The sequence below is a fragment of the Gallinula chloropus genome, assembly GCF_964237585.1.
Source record: "Gallinula chloropus genome assembly, chromosome: 3".
NCBI lineage: Eukaryota > Metazoa > Chordata > Aves > Gruiformes > Rallidae > Gallinula > Gallinula chloropus.
In genome coordinates this window covers 65,868,983-65,891,762 of record NC_140087.1, presented here as the reverse complement: position 1 = coordinate 65,891,762, position 22,780 = coordinate 65,868,983, and the positions used below count along the sequence as shown (strand labels likewise).

The 22,780-nt window shown below is 46.7% G+C and overlaps 2 protein-coding genes across 3 annotated transcripts in view; both read right to left on the bottom strand.

Moving 5' to 3' along the window:
• MAP4K3 (mitogen-activated protein kinase kinase kinase kinase 3) overlaps positions 1 to 1,754 on the bottom strand; it is a 93,263-nt gene extending 91,509 nt beyond the window's left edge. For both annotated transcript variants that reach the window (XM_084260966.1, XM_084260967.1), the window contains exon 1: positions 1,589 to 1,754. In XM_084260966.1, coding sequence (XP_084117092.1) covers positions 1,589 to 1,696 — 108 coding nt within the window. In that variant the 5' untranslated portion in view covers positions 1,697 to 1,754. The remainder of the gene's footprint in view (positions 1 to 1,588) is intronic.
• A 4,795-nt stretch (positions 1,755 to 6,549) lies between these two features.
• Positions 6,550 to 22,075, bottom strand: LOC311190067 (BRO1 domain-containing protein BROX-like). The gene is given in 15 exon segments (XM_084261917.1): positions 6,550 to 6,748; positions 7,217 to 7,373; positions 8,838 to 8,988; positions 9,992 to 10,052; positions 10,056 to 10,073; positions 11,351 to 11,436; positions 12,178 to 12,267; positions 12,784 to 12,799; positions 12,803 to 12,889; positions 13,235 to 13,307; positions 13,965 to 14,060; positions 16,018 to 16,114; positions 18,148 to 18,260; positions 19,620 to 19,751; positions 22,000 to 22,075. Coding segments are annotated over 14 exon segments (1,233 nt in total). The 5' UTR covers positions 19,721 to 19,751; positions 22,000 to 22,075; the 3' UTR covers positions 6,550 to 6,661.
• Positions 22,076 to 22,780: the final 705 nt, after the last annotated feature.

Below are 22,780 nucleotides of genomic sequence, written 5' to 3'. Positions count from 1 at the left end.
AGAATCACGTAAAGAGCACTGGAAAAATCTGATAACAAAAAGCCAATGTGCCAGTTAAAAACTGCAGCAAAAAGAACTGAGCACATCCAACAAGTTTGCAGAAAAAAAAACACCCATAACAGCCCAAACCCAAAGTATAAGGCAAGCAGGTTTGGATAACAAACATCAGTATCGCACACAAACACCCAAAGAAAGCTTGCAAGGTAGAGAAAACAACACAAGCTCCCCTTTCAATTAAACACTTAAAAAAACCCCAACAGTTGGTTAACACACTAAGAGGACCGTAACAAGAGGATTTAGGTCCTGAAAGTTTTGTAACATTTAGGTGAGCTGAGATTAAATCAATATTGCCCCAACACAAACAAGATTTCATTCTAGATGCATCCACTTCGAGTCAAAGGCTGCATCAGCGCCAGTTTTGTGCACCTCGAAATGTGGAACAGCTCTAAATGTTTCCCTACAGCCCTTCCTACCAGTAACACACATCCACCCCACGATACTAAAAACAGACCAGAAGACATTTGGAAAGCAGACAGTTCAAGCGATGCTTCCAACAGGCTATGCACGACAGACTTCAAGTCTCCCCTCTGCTCGACCACCAAACAGGAACAGGTAACAATCCGTGTTATCCTACCTGAGGGACAGGCTGCCACATCACATCAGGTGAGTTCAACTGGGTACACAAATAACAATATATGCTGCAGAGCAGAACAAAACGCCAGAGTATGCTGTTAAAGCCCCAAAAGCCAAACTCATGTTTGGCTGCTCTTGCTTTAGTTTATGCGAAACGTGAAAGCCTCTGATCCTAACGACACCTTTCCTGGCTCCCCAGTTTGCAGAGCGAGCAGTCAACTTCGCGTTTTACAGACGCACAAGCACAAATACTGGTATTTCCACGCAAAACAGGGACGGGAGCAGTAGCCGGAAAGAAAAGCCCTGTTCGCCTTCAGGCACACGATTTCAAGCGGCACTTAGGCTGGCAGCGAGCGAGCAAGCGTGTGATTCCCGCACATTCACAGTCCCCGACTCGGTCTGGAGAGGAGTCGACCCCCCGCCCCTCCCTCAGGCTCCACCCTTGGAACAGGCGCACTCAGAAAAAGTAAGAACCGTCCGCCGGAAGAACGCCGCAGTCCCGCACCGCCACCAAGGCCGGGTCGCCCCCAAGAGCTGAGGTGGTCCCCAGGGGTCACCCCCTCGCAAGGGCTGGCCAAACCGGAGACGCGGCCAGGCCGGCAGCAGGAAGCGGCGCAAAGGACAGCCCTCCCCCCTGTCCCCGGAGGGGAGCCGAGGACGACCAGACCGAGCACCCACCCGCCCCTAACCAAGGACTGGGGCCGGTGCGATGGGGCAGTCCCCGCTAGAGGGGGGACGGGGGTGACCTCGCTGCCCGCAACGCCGGGAGCCACCTCAAGGCCGGGCGGGGAGGAGGGGGCAGGGCAGTGGGGGGAGAGGTGATGTCGCTTGGCAACGGAACCCCCCCTCAGACTGGGGGGGGGCACAGACGCGGTTGCTTGGCAACGGAACCCACCGACACGAGAAGGGGGAGAGACCACACACACCTCCCCCCGGACCGCGGCGCTGTGTCTACCTTGTAGACGTCGCCGTAGGTACCGCTGCCGATACGCTGGATGAGCTCGAAGTCCTCCTGGGGGTTGCGCCGAGACAGGTCGCACACCCTGCTGCTGCCGCCGCTCATGGTGGCGGGGGAAGCCCCGCTCGGCCGCGGTCTCCCGAACCGGGAGAGGGGAGGGAAAGGAAACCCTAAACCACTGCGTTCACCACCTCCCGCCGGCCAGCTCCGGTAACATGGCGCCGGACCTCCGCAACGCGCAGGCGCAAAATGCACTGCCTCACGCCCCGCTCCCTGGCGGTGACCCTTACGCATGCGCGGGGCGGCACAAAGCGGGGTGGGGTCTCCTGCGCGTGCGCGTTTAGTTATGCGTCGCGAGCGAGCTACCAAGAGATATTCGATGGGACTTCTTTTGTACCTTCCTCCTCCATACCAGGCGTTGCCGGGCACCGGGTATTGTCCGGGGCTGTGCGGGGGCGTGCTGGGCCTGCTGCCGGCAGCGCTCGGCACCGAAAGCCGGTACGAGACTGACCCGCGACGGCACTGGCAGCGCGTGTGAGGCCTCCCGGCGGCCGTCCCGCCGCTTCCTCGCCACCGGGCTGCGCCCGGCTAGCCTTCGCCACCCGTGCCGGGCAGTGGTGGACCTGCCGCTACTGGGACATCGACTTCCGTCTCGACGGCCTCGTCCGCGGGGTTGGGCGGTGCTGCCGGCTCGGGGACACCTCGTGTTTGTCACTCTGCGCGCAGCCGGGAGCCCAAAAAGCCAGCCCCGTACACGTTCAGCGGGATCCTTCCCCCCCCCCCCCCCCCCCCCCCCAAAAAAAAAACCCCAGCACCCAAGCGTGCAGCTGACGCGCCCCTGGAACCGACGCCCCCCAGAGCCGCTGGCGCCCCCAGAGCCCGCCCCTCGTTACGGGAACCACGGTGCATCCTCAGAGCCAGTACCCGGATCCCAAGGCATACCCACCCCCCCGCCATGCTGACAACGTGCACAGGGGAACACCTCCCCAGCGCCTGGTCCCTAGTTCGGTGCCTGGCACCCCGCTGCTCCCTGCCCCACTGCGCAAAACTGTGAATCTGCAGGGATCCCAGCTTCCTGCAGCCTGTGCTGCCAGCTCCTGCAGCCTTTGCCAGCTCCTTTTAGGGTATCCGTCCTTCCTAATCAGGGCATGGGAACCTTATGAGGAGAGGTTGAGTTAACTGGGGTTGTTCAGCCTGGAGAAGAAGCTGAGGGGGGTGAGACGGACACGACCCTATCACCACCTACAACTATCTGAAAGGAGCTTGTAGAGAGGTGGGTGTTGGCCTCTTTGCCCAAGTGATGGGTAATAGGACAAGGGGGAATGGGCTCAAGCTGTGCCAAGGCAGGTTCAGATTAGACACGAGGAAAAAGTTCTTCACCAGAAGTGTTATTGAGCACTGGAACAGGCTGCCCATGGAGGGGGTTGAGTCACCGACCCTGGATTATTTAAAAGATGGTTAGATGAGGTGCTCTAGGGATATGGTTTAGTAGAGGACAGATATGGTTGGACACTATGATCTCAAAGGTCCTTTCCAACCTTGTGATTCTGTGTTATAGATGCCCACATGTCTGCATTGTGCTCTACACCTGCAGGTCTCCTGCACCACTAGTGCAGCACCTGTTCACATCCATCCAGTGTGCACTGGCTGGGTGATGTTTTTCGCTCATCAGCTGGATCACTTCCCTTAATTCTGTGACTTTTTGGAGTCTTGTGCATGTCCTAGGTTCTTTTTTTGGCAGCTCACTTCAAAACATGCCAAATATCCAGCAAGACCTCCCAAAATACAAAAGCCATTACTTAAAGACATACCTGGCCTGAAACCTCCCCAGTGAGCCCACAAACAACCCCTGTCCTCCTGGGTCTTATGGCTTTCGATTGCCAGGATACAGGCAACACTGCCACCTAGCTCCCTAGGTGCTTTTCACGGCCGCAGCAGCACTCACTTCGTACCATGCCAAATGTCCAGCAATAGCTCCCAAACCAAAGGACCTAGGACTGAAAGACATGCCTGGCCTGAAAGTTCCCCAGGGAGCACAGAAGCAGCCTCTGTCTTCCTGGTTCTGATGTCTTTAATTTGCCAAGGTGTCGTGGTTTTGGGGTGTGTGTGTGTGTGGGGGGGGGGGTGTGTGTGTGTGTGTGTGTGTGTGTGTGTCTGTGTGTGTGTGTGTGTGTCTGTGTGTGTGTGTGTGTCTGTGTGTGTGTGTCTGTGTGTGTGTGTCTGTGTGTGTGTGTGTGTGTGTGTGTGTCTGTGTGTCTGTGTGTGTGTCTGTGTGTGTGTGTGTGTGTCTGTGTGTGTGTGTCTGTGTGTGTGTGTCTGTGTGTGTGTGTGTGTCTGTGTGTGTGTCTGTGTGTGTGTCTGTGTGTGTGTCTGTGTGTGTGTGTGTGTGTGAAGCAAGGGAAGAGAAAAGGAAGGGGCAAGTAACAGCCCAAAAACCAAGAAACCAAAAGTCCGTGGGTTGGGATAAGGATAGTTTACTAAAATAGCATAAAGTTAAAATATAACAATGCTAACAGGACTTTAGAGCAAAAAAATATATGACTCTGTTGATACACAATGCAGTTTCTCACCCAACCACACAACTCAGGCTGTGTCACCCAGAGCCGTCCCAGAACCCGACCGTCCCCCAAAACCGCGCGTCCCGGAGCTGCCCCTGCTCTTCCTCCCCTCAGCCCCCCATTTCCTGGGCAGGACGTAATTGGCATGGAATACTCTCTTTGGCCAGTTTGGGTCACCTGTCCTGGCTTCGCCCCTCCTTTCTCATGAATAGAGAAATATGAAGAGCTGAGAAAGTCCTTGACTGTCTGACAGCAACTAAAAACATCAGGGTGTTATCAGCACTGCTTTCATTTTAACTCTCAAACATAGCATTCAATCCGCTGCTACAAATGAAGTTAACTCCATCCTGACCGAAACCAGGACAATTTGCCAGGAAACACTCCATCTAGCTCCCTTGGTGCTTTCCTCGGCTGGAGAAGCACTCACTTCATAACATGACAAATGTCCAGCAAGAGCTCCCAAACCACAGAAGCCATTACTGAAAGAAGTACCTGGCCTGAAACCTCCACCTCCCCAGGGAGCCCACAAACAGCCCCTGTCATCCTAGCTCTGAGAGCTTTCGTTTGCCAGGATACAGGCAACACTAAAAATAGCTCCCTACATGCTTTTCTGGGCCGGATCATCACTCATTTCAAAACAAGCCAAAGGTGCAGTAGGAGCTCCCAAATGAAAGGACCTAGGACTGAAAGACTTACCTGGCCTGAAACCTCTCCAGGGAGCACCGAAGCAGCCTGTGTTTTCCAGGTTCTGAGGGCTTTCGTTTGCCAAGGATACAGGCAGCTACTAGGCAATACCGCTGCCTAGTAGCCTAGTAGCTGCCTAGATGCATAGGTGCTTTTCTCGGCCAGAGCAGAGATGACTTCAAAAGATGCCAAACGTGCAGCAAGAGCTCCCAAACCAAAGCAGCCAGGACTGAAAGATATAGCTGGCCTGAAACCTCCCAGAGGCAGCCCCTGTTCTCCTGGGTCTTATGGCTTTTGTTTGCCAGGAAACAGATAACACTCCAATGAGCTTCCTAGGTGCTTTTCTGGGCCGGAGCAGCACTCATTTCAAAACCAGCCAAACGTGCAGCAAGAGCTTCCAAACCAAAGGAGCCAGGACTGAAAGACATAGCTTGCCTGAATCCTCCCGAGGGAGCTCCCCAGACTCACCACCTATTCATGCTGAACATTTAAGCGATGAAGCATCATCCTTAGGCTGACAGGCGAAGCTCCCCTACGTAATCCAGCAGTAGGTGGCTATCAGCATCCAAAGGCCAAATTTAGTCCCTCTGTTCTAGGATTGTCCCATGCTGGATGGAGATTAATTACTGTAAGCCCAGGAACAGGAAACATGGAGGAAGTGTATTTTAATAGAGGGAGGAAGGTTATTTAAATAGAAATCTCACAAAGAGCGTAACACTGTGTTTTACAGTAGGCTGAAGACAAGCACTGCATTTTTAAGAGCACAAAACAGAGGGCCCAGCACTCTGTATTTTATTTAGCTGCAGTTTTGTCCTAGTTCAGATTGGGCACAAATTTTTAAGGAATATTTACACCAACAAGATTTGCAGGTTTAGCCACGGGAGCTTCCAAAACCGGAGAGAGGCCACAAAAACAGGCTCTTGCAGCATTAGAGTATTAAAAAGTCACGATTCAAAATACATAATTCTTGAAAATTACTAAAGGATATCATAATTGGAAAAGAGGTTGATAGGTTTCCAGATTAACTGAAACTCCCAGACAATTCACCTATATTCTTGAGCATAGCGGACAGTTAATCTACATATTATTTACAATAATTCTTTTTACTGCTCAACAAAACCAAAGAGAAAACTGCTCTTTGAGTCACAAGGACTCTCTGTACTTTGCAAACTAGACAGTCTTCTATTCCTTATTTTTAGGCAAAACTATCCAATGTTTGCCACAGGATTTTAAGTTCAAGTAAACAACGTTTGTCTTGAAAAGGAACATGTTAATTACTTTGTTCCATTCATCCATTTTTAAAACTACAACATCATATTTACTGAAACAGCCATGGCAGAAAAGGTTACACAGCTAGGCTTAAGGAATGACATAACCTGACACAATCGACTTGCTTACACCCCAAAACTACTTACAGTGAACTCTAGTCAGACAAACCACCCTGGGTCCCAAAGAATTAAGAATTGCAAGTCCATAAAATAATCTTTCCTAAGAAGTTGTTGGGGAATGAGTCACGAGTCCCGGCACTCACACACACATGCATTAGCCAATGAGGGGAAGTCTGCGTATGCACAGTAGCGCAGACTTACCCTCATTGGCTAATGCAAGGGAAAACAAGGGGAGAAGGGAAAAATGGAATCTAGTCTGCACAGGAATAGAAGTAATTCGATTGAGACATGTAAGCATTAACACACAGGCATCAGAAAAACAATGAGTGACCAAGACTTTATTATGAAATGGAGTTAACCAGATCTTAAACAGGGCAGGATAAGCAAATGTAGATGACTAAGACACTCATTTCAAAGTGAATTCAAAGCACTTACGACACTTAAGAAATCTGGCATCCACTGTCTTTTTGAGGCTGTATATCTGGTTCCTTCAGAGGTTTTACTTCTTCATCTGGTTTTGGTTTAGCCTGCAAACAAGAAGAAAAAAACTCTAAATACCCCAAGTAGAAACCACTATGTCTGCATGGTACTTCTGCACAGTTAACTTTACATATTCTAACTCAATAGTCCCCTCTCCTTTCAAGGCCGAATGCTTTAAGCAAACCTCAAGCCAAAATACTCTCTTTCACCATCCTTAAATGAATACTTGTCTAAAATCTAATCCTTCTACAGCATTCAGTCCTGGAACATTTTAGCATCTTATACACAAAGAATTTCCTCCCAATTCAGGACTGAGAAAAAAACAACTCCTCATTTCCAGGTGCTGATGGTGTGGCAGAGAGGTTAACTGACTTGCCCCCTGGCACAGCAGTACAGTGAACTTAGGTGGTGCCTTCTGTCTATGTCCTGCACTGAGGCGGGGAGCATTACGGAAGAGTGAAACAGTAACTGTGTTACACACAGAATAAAGCTAATGGGAAAGAACGAAATGTAACATCATCCTTTGGCCTCTTGGTGAGATCAAATGCTGCAAGCCTTTCAGGAGTCCAGTGTGCATTCAAGGCAGGTAATTCAAAAGGAACAGGATCTACTAAGCCATAATTCGCTTTCAGTTCCAGGTGGGGAACCTCTGCTGGCACCTTCTGAAAATAGCTGCAATCGAACACAGCGATACACTGAAAACACAAGGCACTGTACTGTCTCTGTAAGCCTTGCCTGTGATTCTAAAGAAAACCAGTCTGGGTTTTCACAGGAGCAGTCACTGCTGCACTCTTCCATCTCACTAAGGTACTGTCCAACATTAGTTCTGTCAGCAAGACTCACAAGAACAAAAGTAATTCACTCCTGGTGCTTACCCCGTAATAACCAGGAGGGGTTTTTCCTACTTGATAAGAATTATTCTCAGCACTTCAATGAGAAAAGCACCTTTTGCCCAGAGAGACCTTTGAAATCCAAACAAGGCTTTTAAAAACATCCCCAGAAAGATGAAGACAGTTCTTTTCCAAAATCAGCCTTAATGGGCCACATTGCATAACAGTGATGACACTGCAACACCCACAAGGACCTGCTACAACATAAAGCCTGAATGAAGGTATAAAACTATTCCTGGCAAACCAACAAGAGCTGAAAACTCGCAGATACTGACACATGCTACCTCGCTTCCTGTGCTGCGGCAGAGCTCTGTGGCAGGCAAATCTCCCAAAACAGTCCCTGGTTATCTGGTTTCTCTTTCAAAGTTTATTTCAAGAAGGACATGGGTTTGTTGGTATCTCCTGTATGCTGTTGCTGCAAGCTACGACAGTCATTGGAAATAAAGCAGAGTAGAGAATTTATTTTCCTATGTGCAGTTCAGTTTGTTGTACCTGACAAGTCTTTTTGTTTAGCCAGTTCTCCTATTATGCAGCTCTTTATGTATCAGAAGAAGGGATATAAGCCTCCTGTGGAATATTAATTCATAAGAGGAGGGAAGAAAGAAATGAGCAAAAGAATTCTAAAACCGAACTAATCTTGCTACTTTAAACTACTTTCAAATGCTTTATGGAACAGTTGTCAATAACAGAAAGCCCTATTCATAATATTGTTTATAGTTAAGACTGGAAAAGCCCCTAGCACCCTCGGCATATTCTTCACTGAAGGCATGACTGTGCTTTGACTTCCCAGCTCGCAAAGCGGAATCAGCTACCAGTCTTCTCCATCTCCCCTCTGTCCTCTTTCATCCACTAGATCCCAGCAGCTGTGAAGAGTGCATCAGAGCAACATTGCAAACTCTGCAGGACTTCCTCTTGCACAGAAGGAAAAGAAACAGATAGCTGAGGAATGAAGGAAGAAAACTGCTTAACCTCTGCAGCACACCAGGACAACCTACCCTGCTCAATTGGCACTGAGCACGGACAGGGCAATAGCACAAACCCATAACAAGTCTGCTATGAGAATATTACTGAACTGCAAATTTATGTGTATATGCCATGTTACATACATGTTACACACACAGTTACATGCCACGCCCTAAAGGAATGTAAGATCTGGAGAGTAGCATTTACCATCCCATCTAGAAATAAAGGCAAATGAGGTAATAACAGTTCATACAGAGCATGGTACTAACCACATATTACTTACATGAACCCATTTTCTCTCTGGCATTTTTCTAGTGTGTTCTTAATCAAACTTCCTAATTTCCTAAAGAAGAGATTTCCAGAAGGTTTGACAGTAGTCCCAGGCCCTTTGGTTTCTCCATATTCTTTGCACAGTGCTTCAGCCTTGGCAAAAACTTTGCAAGAAAGAAATGTAACAAAAATAATTTACATGTCTATTAAATAACAGCTCTGATGTACAGTTTTAGGAGACACTAGAATCCATTCAGGCCTTCTGCTTCTTAGAAACAAAAATAAACCATCTCAAAGGCAGCATTTCCAGCCAAGGTTTTCTGCACCCAAAAAGTGACTAGGAATGGGAAGGAAAACAAAGAAAAAAGAGAAATAACTGTTTGGATAGGAAGATGCAGGAAAACATTCTTTTGTGTGGGGCAAAATGCAGCAATAAGCCCAAGAACTGCTGCATATGGTAAGGAAAAAGAGAGGGTATGAAGGCACAGGGGATACCCCAAAATAAACAAGACTTCATACAGAGTGGGGAAAAAAAGCACTCTTCCCTGAACACCAGGCACAGTAAAACCACAGTATTTGTTTTACTGTAAGTAATCCAGTTCAGTTTGCTTTTAATAAATTCTTTTTATTTATTTTTAAAATTAAAAGTTCCCAGTTTGACAATCTGAGCATTTTTTATACATTGTAGTAAAGTACAGTGCGGGGCATTGGGGTAGCAAGAGAGAAGGATGGGCTGAAGACTCACAACTAATGCAAACTTCCCTTAATCCACCTTTCAAATGAGCAGAAAGGAAGTAAGTTACTGAAAACTGCTGAAATACAGACAAACAAACATGGTCTGGCTTGTAATGTAGACAGAGCAACCTCCAAAGCAGAACAGGCTGTGGTAACTTTGCATCCAGACCAGAAAACGTGATAGCCTGGCAATTGATTTCTATACTCTATTGCAGGCAGGTCGATGCCAGTCCTTCACGCTGGTGAAGATGAAATTTTCTGCAGCACTTATGAAAGACAGCCTTTGGTAACGCAGAAGTACACACTGCCACTATTCACCAGCGTGCTGGATTTTCATCAGGTGACAGACAAAACCTTAACTTAACACAATACAGCAAAATAAACCAGGTATGCCATCATCAGGCCCTGTACTCCAGTCTCAAATGCACTTATATTTTTCTGATTCCTGCAGAGATCTGATTGCTTCCCCGCATTTATCACTCGCCAGTAAAGTCTAACCATGGTAACAATATGCCTAATGGGAGAGGACAAAATCATTACCAGTGTCATCGGGTACTCCTGCACCAATTCACTTCTTACATCGGAGTTGCATCTCTCTGAAGCTGCCATTCCCTGCAGATAGCTGATAATTTGGGAACATGAGTCAAAGCAGCTTTCAGTGAACAGACGCTATGAGGCAGGTATGAAGCAAGCTGTCTTAAGTTTAGCCAAGAGTAACTTTGAGCTTTATGAAGACTGTTGCATCAAAAGCACTAGTATACAGTCTAGTTCAAACCTCTCACCGTATCAATATGCAGCACTCAGCTCCATCACTGAAAACGGATGAACCCCATGTTAAGTTTACAAAGTGCAGATTCTAAAAACTAAAATTATCTGACCACTCAAAACCCAAACTGTATCCAGAACAGATAAGGAGTACTGTTGCTTGAGCTATTTTGCCAGCTCAAATAACTTTTGCACCCCAGAAAGTCCCATTCCTTCACACTTACGCTTGAGGACAGCACTGTATTCCAGAGAGCGCTGAATGGCTTCTTTTCTGTTATCAGGAGTTGCTAAGTTTACATACCGAATACCACAGGTAAAGGAACAGTCCCATGAACTACTGCCCACCTTGCATACCTTCCTTTAATGTCTGTTCTCATAGTATAGGAAGCATTACCTAAGTCTACTATCGCTCATATTACAGAAATTAAAAAAAAAAAAAGGGAAGAAAAAGTACCAGAGCTCTGACCCTCCCTCACCTCTCTGCCTTGCTAATACGGCAGGAAGCCTTGTTTTCGCTGCAGTTTTAACTTAAGAGACAGACAAGTGTGGTACCTGCTTAGTTTGGACCCTTTTTACAGTACAAAAGAGCCAGACTACAGGCTGTGTCAGGCTGCAAGAAATAAACAGCAAATTGAACAGCTGACGATCCCCAGAGTGCCACTGCACTTGCTAAGAGAGATCAGCCACGCAAAAAGGGACAGCACTTAGAAGGAACCTAGCATTACTTCAGGCAGTTTCATTCAGGGCCTTCAAGAAGATGATTAGCTCTGCATTATGCCTAGAATCAGACTGTGATGCAGATAACAGTATGTATTATGCTCAACCTGAACTGCTTCACTTAACGATACCTGACAACAAGAAATTCCACACTGCAGGAATGCCACTTGCCTCATTCAAATGCTGCTGATGCTGCACAGTCTCTCTTCACAGCATGGAAAGAAAATCAAGGCAATACGTGGCTTCCATTCTCTATGCAGCCCTTAGACAACATTAGAAACTGTGACTGCTGTCAACTGAAGTACTTATATAGGCCATATAGAAGCAGGTCTTCAAGTTCAAGTACTTCCTCCATTTGCCTGCAAAGGTTGGATCCAAACTGGATAATGTTTGATCTATGAACACATATGTAAAGTTATTCTTTAAGACATTTCCAAAAAGAAAAATCACATACACACTCAAGAGACCAGAATTCTTAAACCTAGCAATAGAGCTTAACTATAAAGTAGCCAGAAACAAGTGTAATAAATTACTTTTGCAGACACACAGAGAAACTATGAAAAAAAAATACCCAAAATATGCAGTTTATTGAGCTATCATGCAGCTGTCCCTACAATCTCTGACACTGATGTCCACTAAATTTGGTAGGCAGCATTTCAAAGCTTGTTCCTAGCTCAATTTCAAGTAGTAACCTATAAAAACCCATGTATGTCACACCGTTCCATCTCTTATATTGACTCCCATATCACTGCACTTTTCTCACTTGCCTCAGCAAGCCCACAGACCAGCCGACTCATTTGGAAGGATGTGCACAACCAACCCACTGCACACTCTACGGTCTGCATCACAATCTGCTGCCCAAAGCCAGTTCAAATACAAGACATTGCACACTGAGGCATTCCTTTGCTGCTATTGCATGTTCTCAAGCTATTACTCGGTCTTCTGTCTCGCCTCACTACCATTTCCTACCATTAGCCACAGAAAAAGAGTCCCACAAACCCCGAAGGCCTTATCAAAGTATATCTGTTATGCTGTTAACTGCAGCCTTAAATGTGCTGTCGCAGTAGGGGGTGAAGTACCTCTGCTGGCAAGAACGCACAAGCCAGGTCACTAAGGATACAAAACAAGACACTTACCAGCTTTCTGGTAGAAGTTAGCTGTTTTATAAGCAAGAGAAGTGATTAGTCCTGGAATATGTTTCAGCTCAATAACCCGAGCAATTGTCACTGAAAAAAGATTCCACACCACGGAATTAAAGTTTAATTGAAGATGTCACATCAAATCAGCAGAGGCATTTAGCATTTTAAAACCCCTGCATGAGCAGAAAGCAAATACTGTGCAGTGAAGCAAACTGCAGAATGAAGGCAGATTGTTTCTTGGATAAAATGATTTCAAATTAATAGAGGAGCCAAAGGAAGGCTAGTCTAAAGAGAGAAGCTGCAAGTACTGTAAATGAACTGGGAATTTACGTTAAGCAAGCACGGTAATGAAAAGACTGCATGAAAGGGAAAAAGAAGAGGGGAGGAATGTCATGCACAAGTTCTTCCAAAGTGGTTACATCTGTAATATCAGACTGATCTTTGGCATTTTCCTACTGTAATTGTAAAATTGCTTTTAAAGAAACCAACCCAGCCCACTAAGCCACAGGGCACCAGGAGAAGGGAAAAAAAAAAAAAAAAAGACACTGAAGTTTCCAAAGACAGTCATTGCCATCCCCAACAAAGATGTATGTCTGAACATACCTTCTTGAGCTTCAGCTTAGCACTGTATGATGTAGGAGTCTATAAGTCGAGCTTCCAAATCTCTTCCCTTTTCTACGGGTGTAATCAATTTTGGGATATGACTTTCCTAAGTACAAAGCAAGTTTCAAAGTTAGTTTAGGCCTAATACCACTGCTTTCAATGCAAAGCAAGTTATTTCTAAATGCATGGGACACAGTCAATGTCCCAAGATGGCTAGCTGCATTGCTGCACGGGCTACCAGATAGACAGACTCGTAACTCTTCCCTTACCACTGGGAAGGGGCAGCAGGGACCGAGTGGTAGCACAACATATTAATACCCTTCTTTTGCCTGAATCACTCAGTCTCAGGTATTTGTTTATTCTGTAACCGTGCCAGAAAAGCTTTTCTAAGACAAAAAGTAAAATACCTGAAGACAACTCAAAGAACAGACAGCAAAGATGGTTTCTCTACCTTCAACTGTTTAAAAATACCAGCAGCTATCTTCAGGCTCCTGTGAATGTCTTTTGCTTCATCTTCTGTTATACTAAGAACATAGAACAAATCAATGAAATTTTAGTTAGAAAGGACCTCCAAGTACCATTTAGTCCCAGCTTCTGCTTTGGAGCAGGACTATCATGAACAGTAGATCAGGTCAGTTACAACTTTGTCGAAGATGAAAGCTGAATCCTTCAAGAATGAACAGTCTACTAACCCTCTAAGTAACCTGTCCCAATGCTGTGCTGCCCTCATGGGAAAGAAGTTTTTTACAGTGTCCAATCATTAAATAATCAAATAGCACTTGATTGTAAAAAGAAACATTAAGACCCTGTAATTACTTTCAAGGCAGCCTTAGTGCTAAAAGCTTACGTTTTAGAAATCTGTAGGGCTAAAAGCCAGCAGAGTTGTGATTCTAGGAATCTTGAGTTTGTACTTGGACATTTAGAGTAGGACTGATAAAGGATTCACAACTCATGCTCTCTCTATACAAAAGCTATATGGTACTAGTACAGTTGATTCACAGGTGCAAGAAGGGACTGAAGTGTGCTTGGATATTACCGCACATGAACAAAGACTAGCTGCTTCCTTGAACTCCTAATGTCTCAGCCAGACATCCACTGCAGCAGTCAAAACTCAGAACCTGCTCTTTTTTTTTTGTGGAATATTGCTGCAATGGAATTACTAAGAAAAGAAAAACACTTATTCTTCTTTTCCAGCAAGCCTCGATGCATATTTTGTGTACCACAGAGCTACATTAAATCCCATGGAAACCAGTTCAAACACTGCATCCTGCTGGGCACTAAAGACAGACAAATCCCCCCCAAACAATTTAATGCTTTCTGTTTTGTTCTGACAAGCTTTCTCTGCTAATAGTTCACCCAGCACAAGTCAACATTTCTTTCCATAAAATATTTTTCATTTAAGATGTCAACTATTTCCAATTCAGAACCTCCTTCTTGCTGAACTGTCTAAAAGAGACTTCAGTTTTTACTTACTCTCTTTAAGAGCTCCTCATTATAATTTCCCACATGCAGATGCCTACCCTTCCCATTTGGGAACTCTTATTTTAAAACAGTAACTTGAGATTTGTTTCTCTTTGGGCGTGGCTGACATTTTTCCTTTTTGTTTTTTTAATCACACATTTTCTGGAAAGCCTTACTCTGGAATGTCTACCTTAAAGTTGTGGCTGCTAAGTTAATAAGTCAGACTCTATTGCATCTCCTTCAAATGAATGTTATTGCAAGTGTTTATGTAACTGCAGTCAAACACCATGTGCAAATAGAAGGAAGTTTCAGAAGCTAAAACTGTGGTCTTTGAAAAGAGAGAACTTGCAAACACAAGGTCTGTACATTTTAGGAGGTAGTAATCCTTAAAAAGAAAGGTGCAGGAGTGGGAAGAATAATGTTGGCACGAGAGTAAGTATGTATGACCATGAGAAAAATCAGAAGAGAGTCCACATTAGAAGTTTGTCTTCCAAGGGGAATAAAAGTATTATGGAAGTTGAGCACTTCTAGATAAAGCCTGACAAATTTGCACATGTGGTTATACAACACAACTACCTACAATAGTAAGAGAGAACTGAATAATCCAGAAGGCTACGGATTTATATTCCTACTTAAAACAGAAGCTTAACAAAGGAGTCCATGTACTAGGAGCTTCAAAGGACAAGAACAAAGTCAGATCTTCGGTAACTTCTGTACTTCAAAAAACTCAGAAGATATTGGTCATACAATGGTGCCAAATAAAAAAATTTTGACTGGAGTTTAGTAGTTAACCAATGTTGTTATATTCTATTCACCAAAACTCTCAAAGTTCTTCTCTAGCAAGCTGTAGATAGTTTGTAGATCAAGACACAATGGATTCTTCTATCATGACGATGCATTATCACGCCTCCACATAAAGGCTATGTGCTTCAAGACATCTACTTCAGGTGCTTCAGAACATCTGTTGCAGTACAGCAGCCATCAGAACTGCAAATCAACACTTCTTTGGAAACTGCTCTATGTTTGTCGTGGTTTTACCCTGGCTGAGAGCCGAGATCCACGCAGCTGCCTGCTCCTTAAAGGAAAAGAGCGGGGAGAAGGGAAGGGGGGGAGGGGTGAGAAGTAAGGGAAAGGAAAAGGAAGGGGCAAATAACCCCAAAACCAAGAAATTAAGAGGCCCGTGGGTTGGGATAAGGATAGTTTACTAAGATAACAGAAAGATAAAATATAACAATGCTAACAGGACTTTAGAGCAAAAATATATGAAACTGTTGATACACAATGCAGTTTCTCACCGAACCCACAACTCAGGCCGTGCCACCCAGAGCCATCCCGGAACCCGATCGTCCCCCAAGAACCGTGCGGCCTGGAGCTGCCCCTGCTCCTCCTCCTGTCAGCCCCCCGATATCCTGGGCAGGACATAATTGGCATGGAATACTCTCTTTGGTCAGTTGGGTCACCTGTCCTGGCTTCGCCCCTCCTTTCTCATGAATAGAGAAATATGAAGAGCTGAGAAAGCCCTTGACTGTCTGACAGCAACTAAAAACATCAGGGTGTTATCAGCACTGCTTTCATTTTAACTCTCAAACACAGCATTCCATCCGCCGCTGCAAATGAAGTTAACTCCATCCTGACCAAAACCAGGACAATGTTGCAGTTGACGTTTTGCTATGCTTTTAAGTTTTCCTTCACACCTGTGCTGGCACACATGCCTATACATAACATAGCCCAAGAAAACAGCTGGATACCCTGTAATCATAAAAGCATAGATACTTTGGAACTTGTCCTTGCAATGTGTCTGTCCACTTGAAATTCTGAATATATCTCAGCTTGCATTCTTGGGAAGAGTTATCCAGTGAAAGGATGAAACCTAAGGAATAAAAGAACATGCTGACAGGCAACCTCAATGTAAGCAATAGAAAAATGTAATGAAGAAATGGGGGTAAATGAAAATATGGATATAGATAAATTAAAGTTTCTTGCTGTACCACTCAAAAACTTGTGCTACTTCCTGAAGCTTTTATTCTTCAGTATCTTTTGAACCAGATATGCAAAAAGCCAAAATGACTACTACAACCAAACTCTTTGCCTAGCAGATTACCAACTCAACCTTGAGAGTCTTGATTTCTCAAGGAAAACCTTGCAGATGTCTGCACGTCCCATATGGTCACTAGCTGTGAGTTGGACTGACGCTGGTAAGGGACAAGCGAGGCTGCTCAAGGTGAGTGACTGACTGTCTCTGCCACTCACCACAGTGGCGATGGGGAAATTCCAGGAAAAGCTGTCTGGTCAGCAGGGAAGGGGAAAAGGGCTTGTATGCATGGACTCACCAAATCATTGTTTCTTTTGTCTCCAGCTCCCAGTGGGAAGAAGCTCATGCTATGGAATGTTCAAGTGCTGATAGCACATGCAGGGTCAAGGAGTTTTTCAGGGAGAAGCCAGATGGGCGTTGGCCTGATCAAGTCTTACAGACTTCAAGAACTCAAGACATGCAACAGCAGCTGTTGGGGCTATTGCTCTAGCCACTGCCACGTGTTTACAGAGACAGAAAATACTTGCTACTTTAACATGCAGATGATTTTAGTGACCTAGCATGATGCATTCCTGAAGAATCCCTCCAAATCTTGTTTGCGGCAACAAGGACTGTTATCTTTACCTGGAAATCTCATTACTATACACCTTTCCAGAGACTGAGGGAACTACACCAACTTGAGCTGCTTCACTTCCCACAGAGTGCAAGATCACACAGTTACCATACATCAGCTGATTACTGCAAACTCAGTCTAAGAAACTTCTCTGAGCACCCGACTGCCAAGTGCTGGCTGGAGGAAGGTTTCAGGGGTCATCACAAGTGACCATTTACTGAAAAAGTTAATAGTACACTAATAAGAACCTATTTATACCTAAGAGAAGCAGCAACATAAGCGTAAACTTGCAGTAAGTCTACTATCTGGCATTAGACAAAGCAGGAGTTTACACCAAAGAGCAACTCCCCTCGTCTAATTAATAGATGCAATTTATACTTAAGGAGCAATTCACCACAAATGAAGAGACAAACATTTTGTTCTCCAGCAGGAAGCAAAATGAGGTTAAATGCAGGAAGACAGGACTGTCAACAGGGTCAGTATTGGCAGGGTCACAGAGTACAATGGAACTTGTAGAAAGGGCCTGGCAAGTACCCATGACTGGTATCAAGCATAGGACCCAAGAAGATACTCTCCTTCTCAGGGTGCATCACTCATGGCATTGCCAGCTGGCCAGGGAGGTGACTGTCCCGCTCTGCACTGTGCTGGTGCAGCCTCACCTTGAGTACTGGGTGCAGTTTTGGGCACCACAGTACAAAAGGGACACAAAGGGAGAGTGTCCAGAAGTGAGCAATGGGGATGGTTAAGGCTCTGGAGGAGAAGTCTTATGAGGAGAGGCTGAAGTCCCTTGGTTTGTTAAGCCTGGAGAAGAGGAGGCTGAGGGGGGACCTCATTGCGGTCTCTGGCTTCCTGACAATCTCCTCTCTTTGGTGGCCAGTGACAGAACCCGAAGGAACAGTATGGAGCTGTGACAGGGGAGGTGTAGGTAGATATTGGGAAGAGGTTCTTTACTGGTGGTCAGGCACTGGAACCGGCTCCTCAGGGAAGTGGTCACCCAGCTTGACTGAGTTCAAGAAGTGTCTGGACGATGCTCTCAGTCACATGCTCTGACCTGGCTGGCCCTGTGTGGAGCCAGCAGCTGGACTCATGATCCTTATGGTTCCCTTCCAACTCAGGATACTCTATGATTCTATGATTCCTGAGAAGTACAAAGCTGCTTCACAGAAGATTAGCACAACAGACATTCTGAGAAGTGTCATTAAAACTCTAATTATAGACCTTTTGATATATTAGCAGTGTTGCTAGTAAACATTCCTACCTTGCAAGAGCAAGAGCGAGAAGTACAAGTCAGTTGCATTCTTCATCATTTCTGGATTACAACTTGAGTCTGTAAACAGGTCCAGTAGTCGTGATCGAGATAACCTCAAATCACTGTATGGAGGGGGGGGAAATTAAAAAATAAACCTAAATCTACCAAAAAAAATACAATTAAGAAAGTACCCACCCATGTACGCCACCACCCTTTTGGCTAAGAATGTGAAGCTAAGCATTCAGTTTAGCTGGGGCAAGGACAGGTACTTTATGAGTAAAATGCCAATAAATACAGAAAAAAACCCTTCCTTTCTCCTTTGGATACATACAATTAACTCTTTAGTTTAAAGCGCAACCCGCTTTTGGACATAAAGCAATGGATAATCAGTACTCACTATCAGACTCCTGCTCTAACACAAACTAAAATGCCCTTATCTACCCAGAGGTTGGGTGCAGGGGAAAGGAAGGGAAGTAACAAGCTAAAACATTCTTCAACATTAGCATGGGATGAGCAAATGAAGAGATAAGAACAGATGTGCAAAATAAGCTGAGATCTCTTTCCATTATATTCCCATCTACAATAGAACATTCATGCTTTATGCACTTATGGAAATTACTTTAAGTGACCTTTTGCAGAAAAATGCAGAGTCATCAGAAAGACAATGACATGCTTAGTCTTTTGCCTCTGCATTTTTATAATCAGCCTTGCTATACACTCAGAGACTTGGAAACTGAGTGTATAGCAAGGAAACTGACATAGAAAATTCATTCTTTGTGTGATAAATGACTCTGTCTGAAACAGGATTATAACCAAATTGAACAATTTATTAAACGAATAAAGGCAAGCAAATGGTGCTGGTGTGCACAGACAGCGCCGGGTGCTCCAGGAGCCCCGCTCCACCAGGATGCACTCTGTACAGTTCCAGTCCCTCACTTATGTACATGCTGGAGTGCCCACCAGGCAACCCCCACAAGACACCTTTAGCTTTTGTCTTCCGAACAAAGTCAGGCAGCTGGTTCTGCAGAGTTAAGGCAGATTAGAGGTGCCTTCTGTTCTTCTTTCCCTCTTCCTCTTTATCACCTCCTTCTCAGAGACAAGTTGTTTCTCCTGAGGTATCACAATGCATGCAATGTGCTAACATGGTGGTCTTTTAGGCAAAGCTTTGCACATCCTTTATATAGTTTGCTGCTGCTTCAACATACTTCATCCAGTACATGCAGAAATCTTAAACTGTCCCTCCCAGGCCCATGGCTATACAAGGATATGTCATTATGCACCCCCAACATTCTTCCATATTAACACGAATCAGATGGACATATATCACATTTGTAACTAAATGTTCAATGGTATCAGAGTCTTACTGTCTCCTAGCCTACACATTTCTAGTCATCTTCAGAACAAAAACTGAAGACCGTCACTTTTAAGGATGTCCTCCAAACTAAGAGAGATGGAGTGGATTTACTCACATGTACACTTACTTGCAAACCTTTGTTGCAGATGGAGTGGTAGCTACCCCATAAAAATTGAATGAAACAGGAGCTGTAGCCTTCAAAGGGTTGTGATGAAACCAGTGCATCATTTTCTTTTCTGTAGCGTTGCTTATGCCAAATCTAAGGTGTGGAAAGACATGAATAGCTGTGATTCCGCGATTAAGAACACGTACGGCTGAGGGGCTACATATGTCATGCCTGTCAGCTCACAAAAATACATTCCAAATGTAAACAATTAGGAAAGGAATCAATTTGCAAAGTTATATATATAGTTACAGAGAAGAACCATTTTTTCCCCCCAGTTGAAACACTAAGTTTCCATAGGCCTTGTCTTCATCATCCACATGCTTGGTTTGAGAATTTCACTCTGTTGGAATACGCATTTTTTCCTGAGGCAACTGTTTTAAGTAGGGCAAAACACTATAGCTTTCCTGTTCTACATCACTGTATGCTTGCTTACTTGAAAACCCACAACTGTTACCTCTTGCATAAGGGTGACTATTTCCCACGTCATTTACAGGTGGATCTCAACCCACTGACATCCATCTGTTAGCAGATTTTATTGCAGCACCACCAATACAGATGAAACTGCAATTACAGAGTTACCCTTGCTGAAAACGTGACCATATTTACATTCAGGCAACAGACCTAGGAATTTTGTAGAGTACAGCTAAACCAGGCCACCTCTTCCCTGTTACCTCAAATTTCAGAGAGCATAAAGATCGCCAGCATTACAGTGCGATGTTTTCAGCAGCGGGGCTTGTCAGGATCATGAAAAATAATGGGCGCAAGTTGAAACAAGTGAGGTTTGTACTGCATTTAAGGAGAAACTCCTCCACCATGAGGAGAGAAACAAGTTACTCAAAGATCCTGTGTGGTCTCCATCCTCAAAGCCTTCCAGACCTCAGGGGATAAAGCCTGGAGCCACTGCTCTGACATCGCGGCTGACCTTGCTCTGAGCAGGACATGGGACTAAAGACCTCCCCGATACTGCCGTCACCTTAACAGACCTTTAAGGTCAGCCCCTATTGTGACATCTTCACCCACTTGCAGAGCACTCCGCACAGAGATAGGCGCAGTGACACGGGTTACTTGCATACACGGCAGCGGGCAGTGTGACAGGCACCAAACCTCAGCCCCGACTTGCTCGGTGGGAGCCCGCCCAGTGCCAGCTGCCTCAGGCCCGTGCCACTGCTATAAAGGCTAAAGGCCAGTTGTATTCATAAAGATAAAATTTATTCAAGCAAGCAGTTAAACAGGAAAAACAGCGCTGGGCGGCCAAGGAGCTTCTTGCTCTACCAACGGCACGCACCCCCCTCTTCAGTTTTCACTCATATATTGTTGCGGAGCAGACACTTATGATTGGTCGGTGTTCTTCCGGCGCCAGAAGCTGCTCAGCTAGTAACAGTGACTGCGCATGTGCCCCTCACAGGCGGCTCTGCTGCTCAGCCAGTAACCGTGACTGCGCATGCGCCGCCCGCAGGTATTTCAATATGGTAATAAGCAATGGGAGGGCACCTGTAGGACAGCTCGACCCCGCGCTCAACCCCCTTTTTCCCGCCAGAAACTATTTACATTGCCCCCAGCCATACAGGGATGCAAAAATGTCACGTCCCACTATGTGGCCCCCACGTTGTTTAATATCCATTTTGGATCTTCTTCTGGTTTTATTCTCATCAGGGAATGGGTTTTCTCTTTCCCTGGTTCTGGGTCCACAGGTACCGCTGCTGTTTGTGTTCCTTGTATAACCGACTGTATTAATCCCCACCCCATCTGCCGGTTCAAGAGCAAGCTTCTTATGTTCTTATTACACCACCGCCGCACTAAACCCCGCCGCGGAGCCCACGGCAAGCACCGGCCGACGGCCGTCCTAGCGTGCGGCCCCCTTCCCAGCGGAACCCGGCTTGCCAAGCCCCGCCGCCACCAGTGGTCGGGCAGACGGAGCCCTCGCAGGGACCGAATCCCTCCCACCAAGGAACCGCCACCTGCCACCGCTTGCGCCCGGCCCTGGCCGGCTCCCGGCGGTGCGTCACGCTCTCGCCGCCGCAGGGAGCGCCAGCGGAGAGCCGATAAGATCGTCCCCCGCGGTATAGAGGGCTGATCATATCGATCCCGCCGGTCAGCCTCCTCCCTCCCCTCATCACGCACCTCAGGCCACAGCCAGCTCCACGGCTAGGGCACGCCCCCGGGACAGCGGGCAGAAGCACAGCCGGGCCCCGCAGCCCTCCCCCGGTAGGAAGCCCCCAGTGCCGCAAACAGGGGCTTGAGCAGGAGGGGGCGGCAGACCACGGCCCAGCAGCGGCACCGGCACAGGCCCTCCCGGACGGGTGACCCGCCTGCGGCGCGGTCTAGGGGTGTCACTACTTACCTGAGGGAGGATGGGGGCGCATCCCGCAGTGGTGCGGACAGAAGCAGAAGGGAGGAACGGAGCAGCCCCCGCCCGGGCTCCGCCACTGAGACCCAGCTGCGAGGACGGGGGTCCCCCGGAAGCCACGTGACCGCCGCCATGACACCTATCGAGGCGGAAGCCGCGGCTTCCCCTGGCCGGAGGGGCTGCCTCAGTAGTGATGGCGGGGGCGGTCGGCGCAGTTTACCTCACTGGGCGGTGCTGGCGGGAGGCGCTAGCCGTGCTTGGTTGTCGCGGCGGCCGGGCCGGCGGCGGACGCGTCCCCGTAGGCGGGGGGATGTGTGTGTCCGTCCGTCCGTATGTCTGCCTCCCGAACCCGCCGGAACCGTCCATCGGTGCTCGGCATGGCGGTGCATCCCCTCTCCCGGGGGACGAAGCAGGAGCCGACCCATAGCTTTGCGAGGGTGGCAGCTGGGTGGTGTGGAGCTGCAGCCCCCCTGGACGTGGGGCGTTGAGGTAGTTGGATGGTGGCCCCCCACGGCCACGGGCACCCGTGGCATTCCCATACCGTCACCTCTTCCCCTGGGCCACCATTGTTGTGAGGGAAATGGGTTGCCAAAACATCAGTCTTAGCCCCTGAAAAACCCATAAGCAACCCATCTGTTTGAAAACTGATCAGCTGCATGCTTGTGTGTTTCACACTCACGAAGCTGAGGTGGGAGATTGAGGAATCTCTTTTTGTGACTGGCACAGCCCCAGTGGGATTGGGTTGCACAGGGTAAAACCATGCTGTCTGTGAACA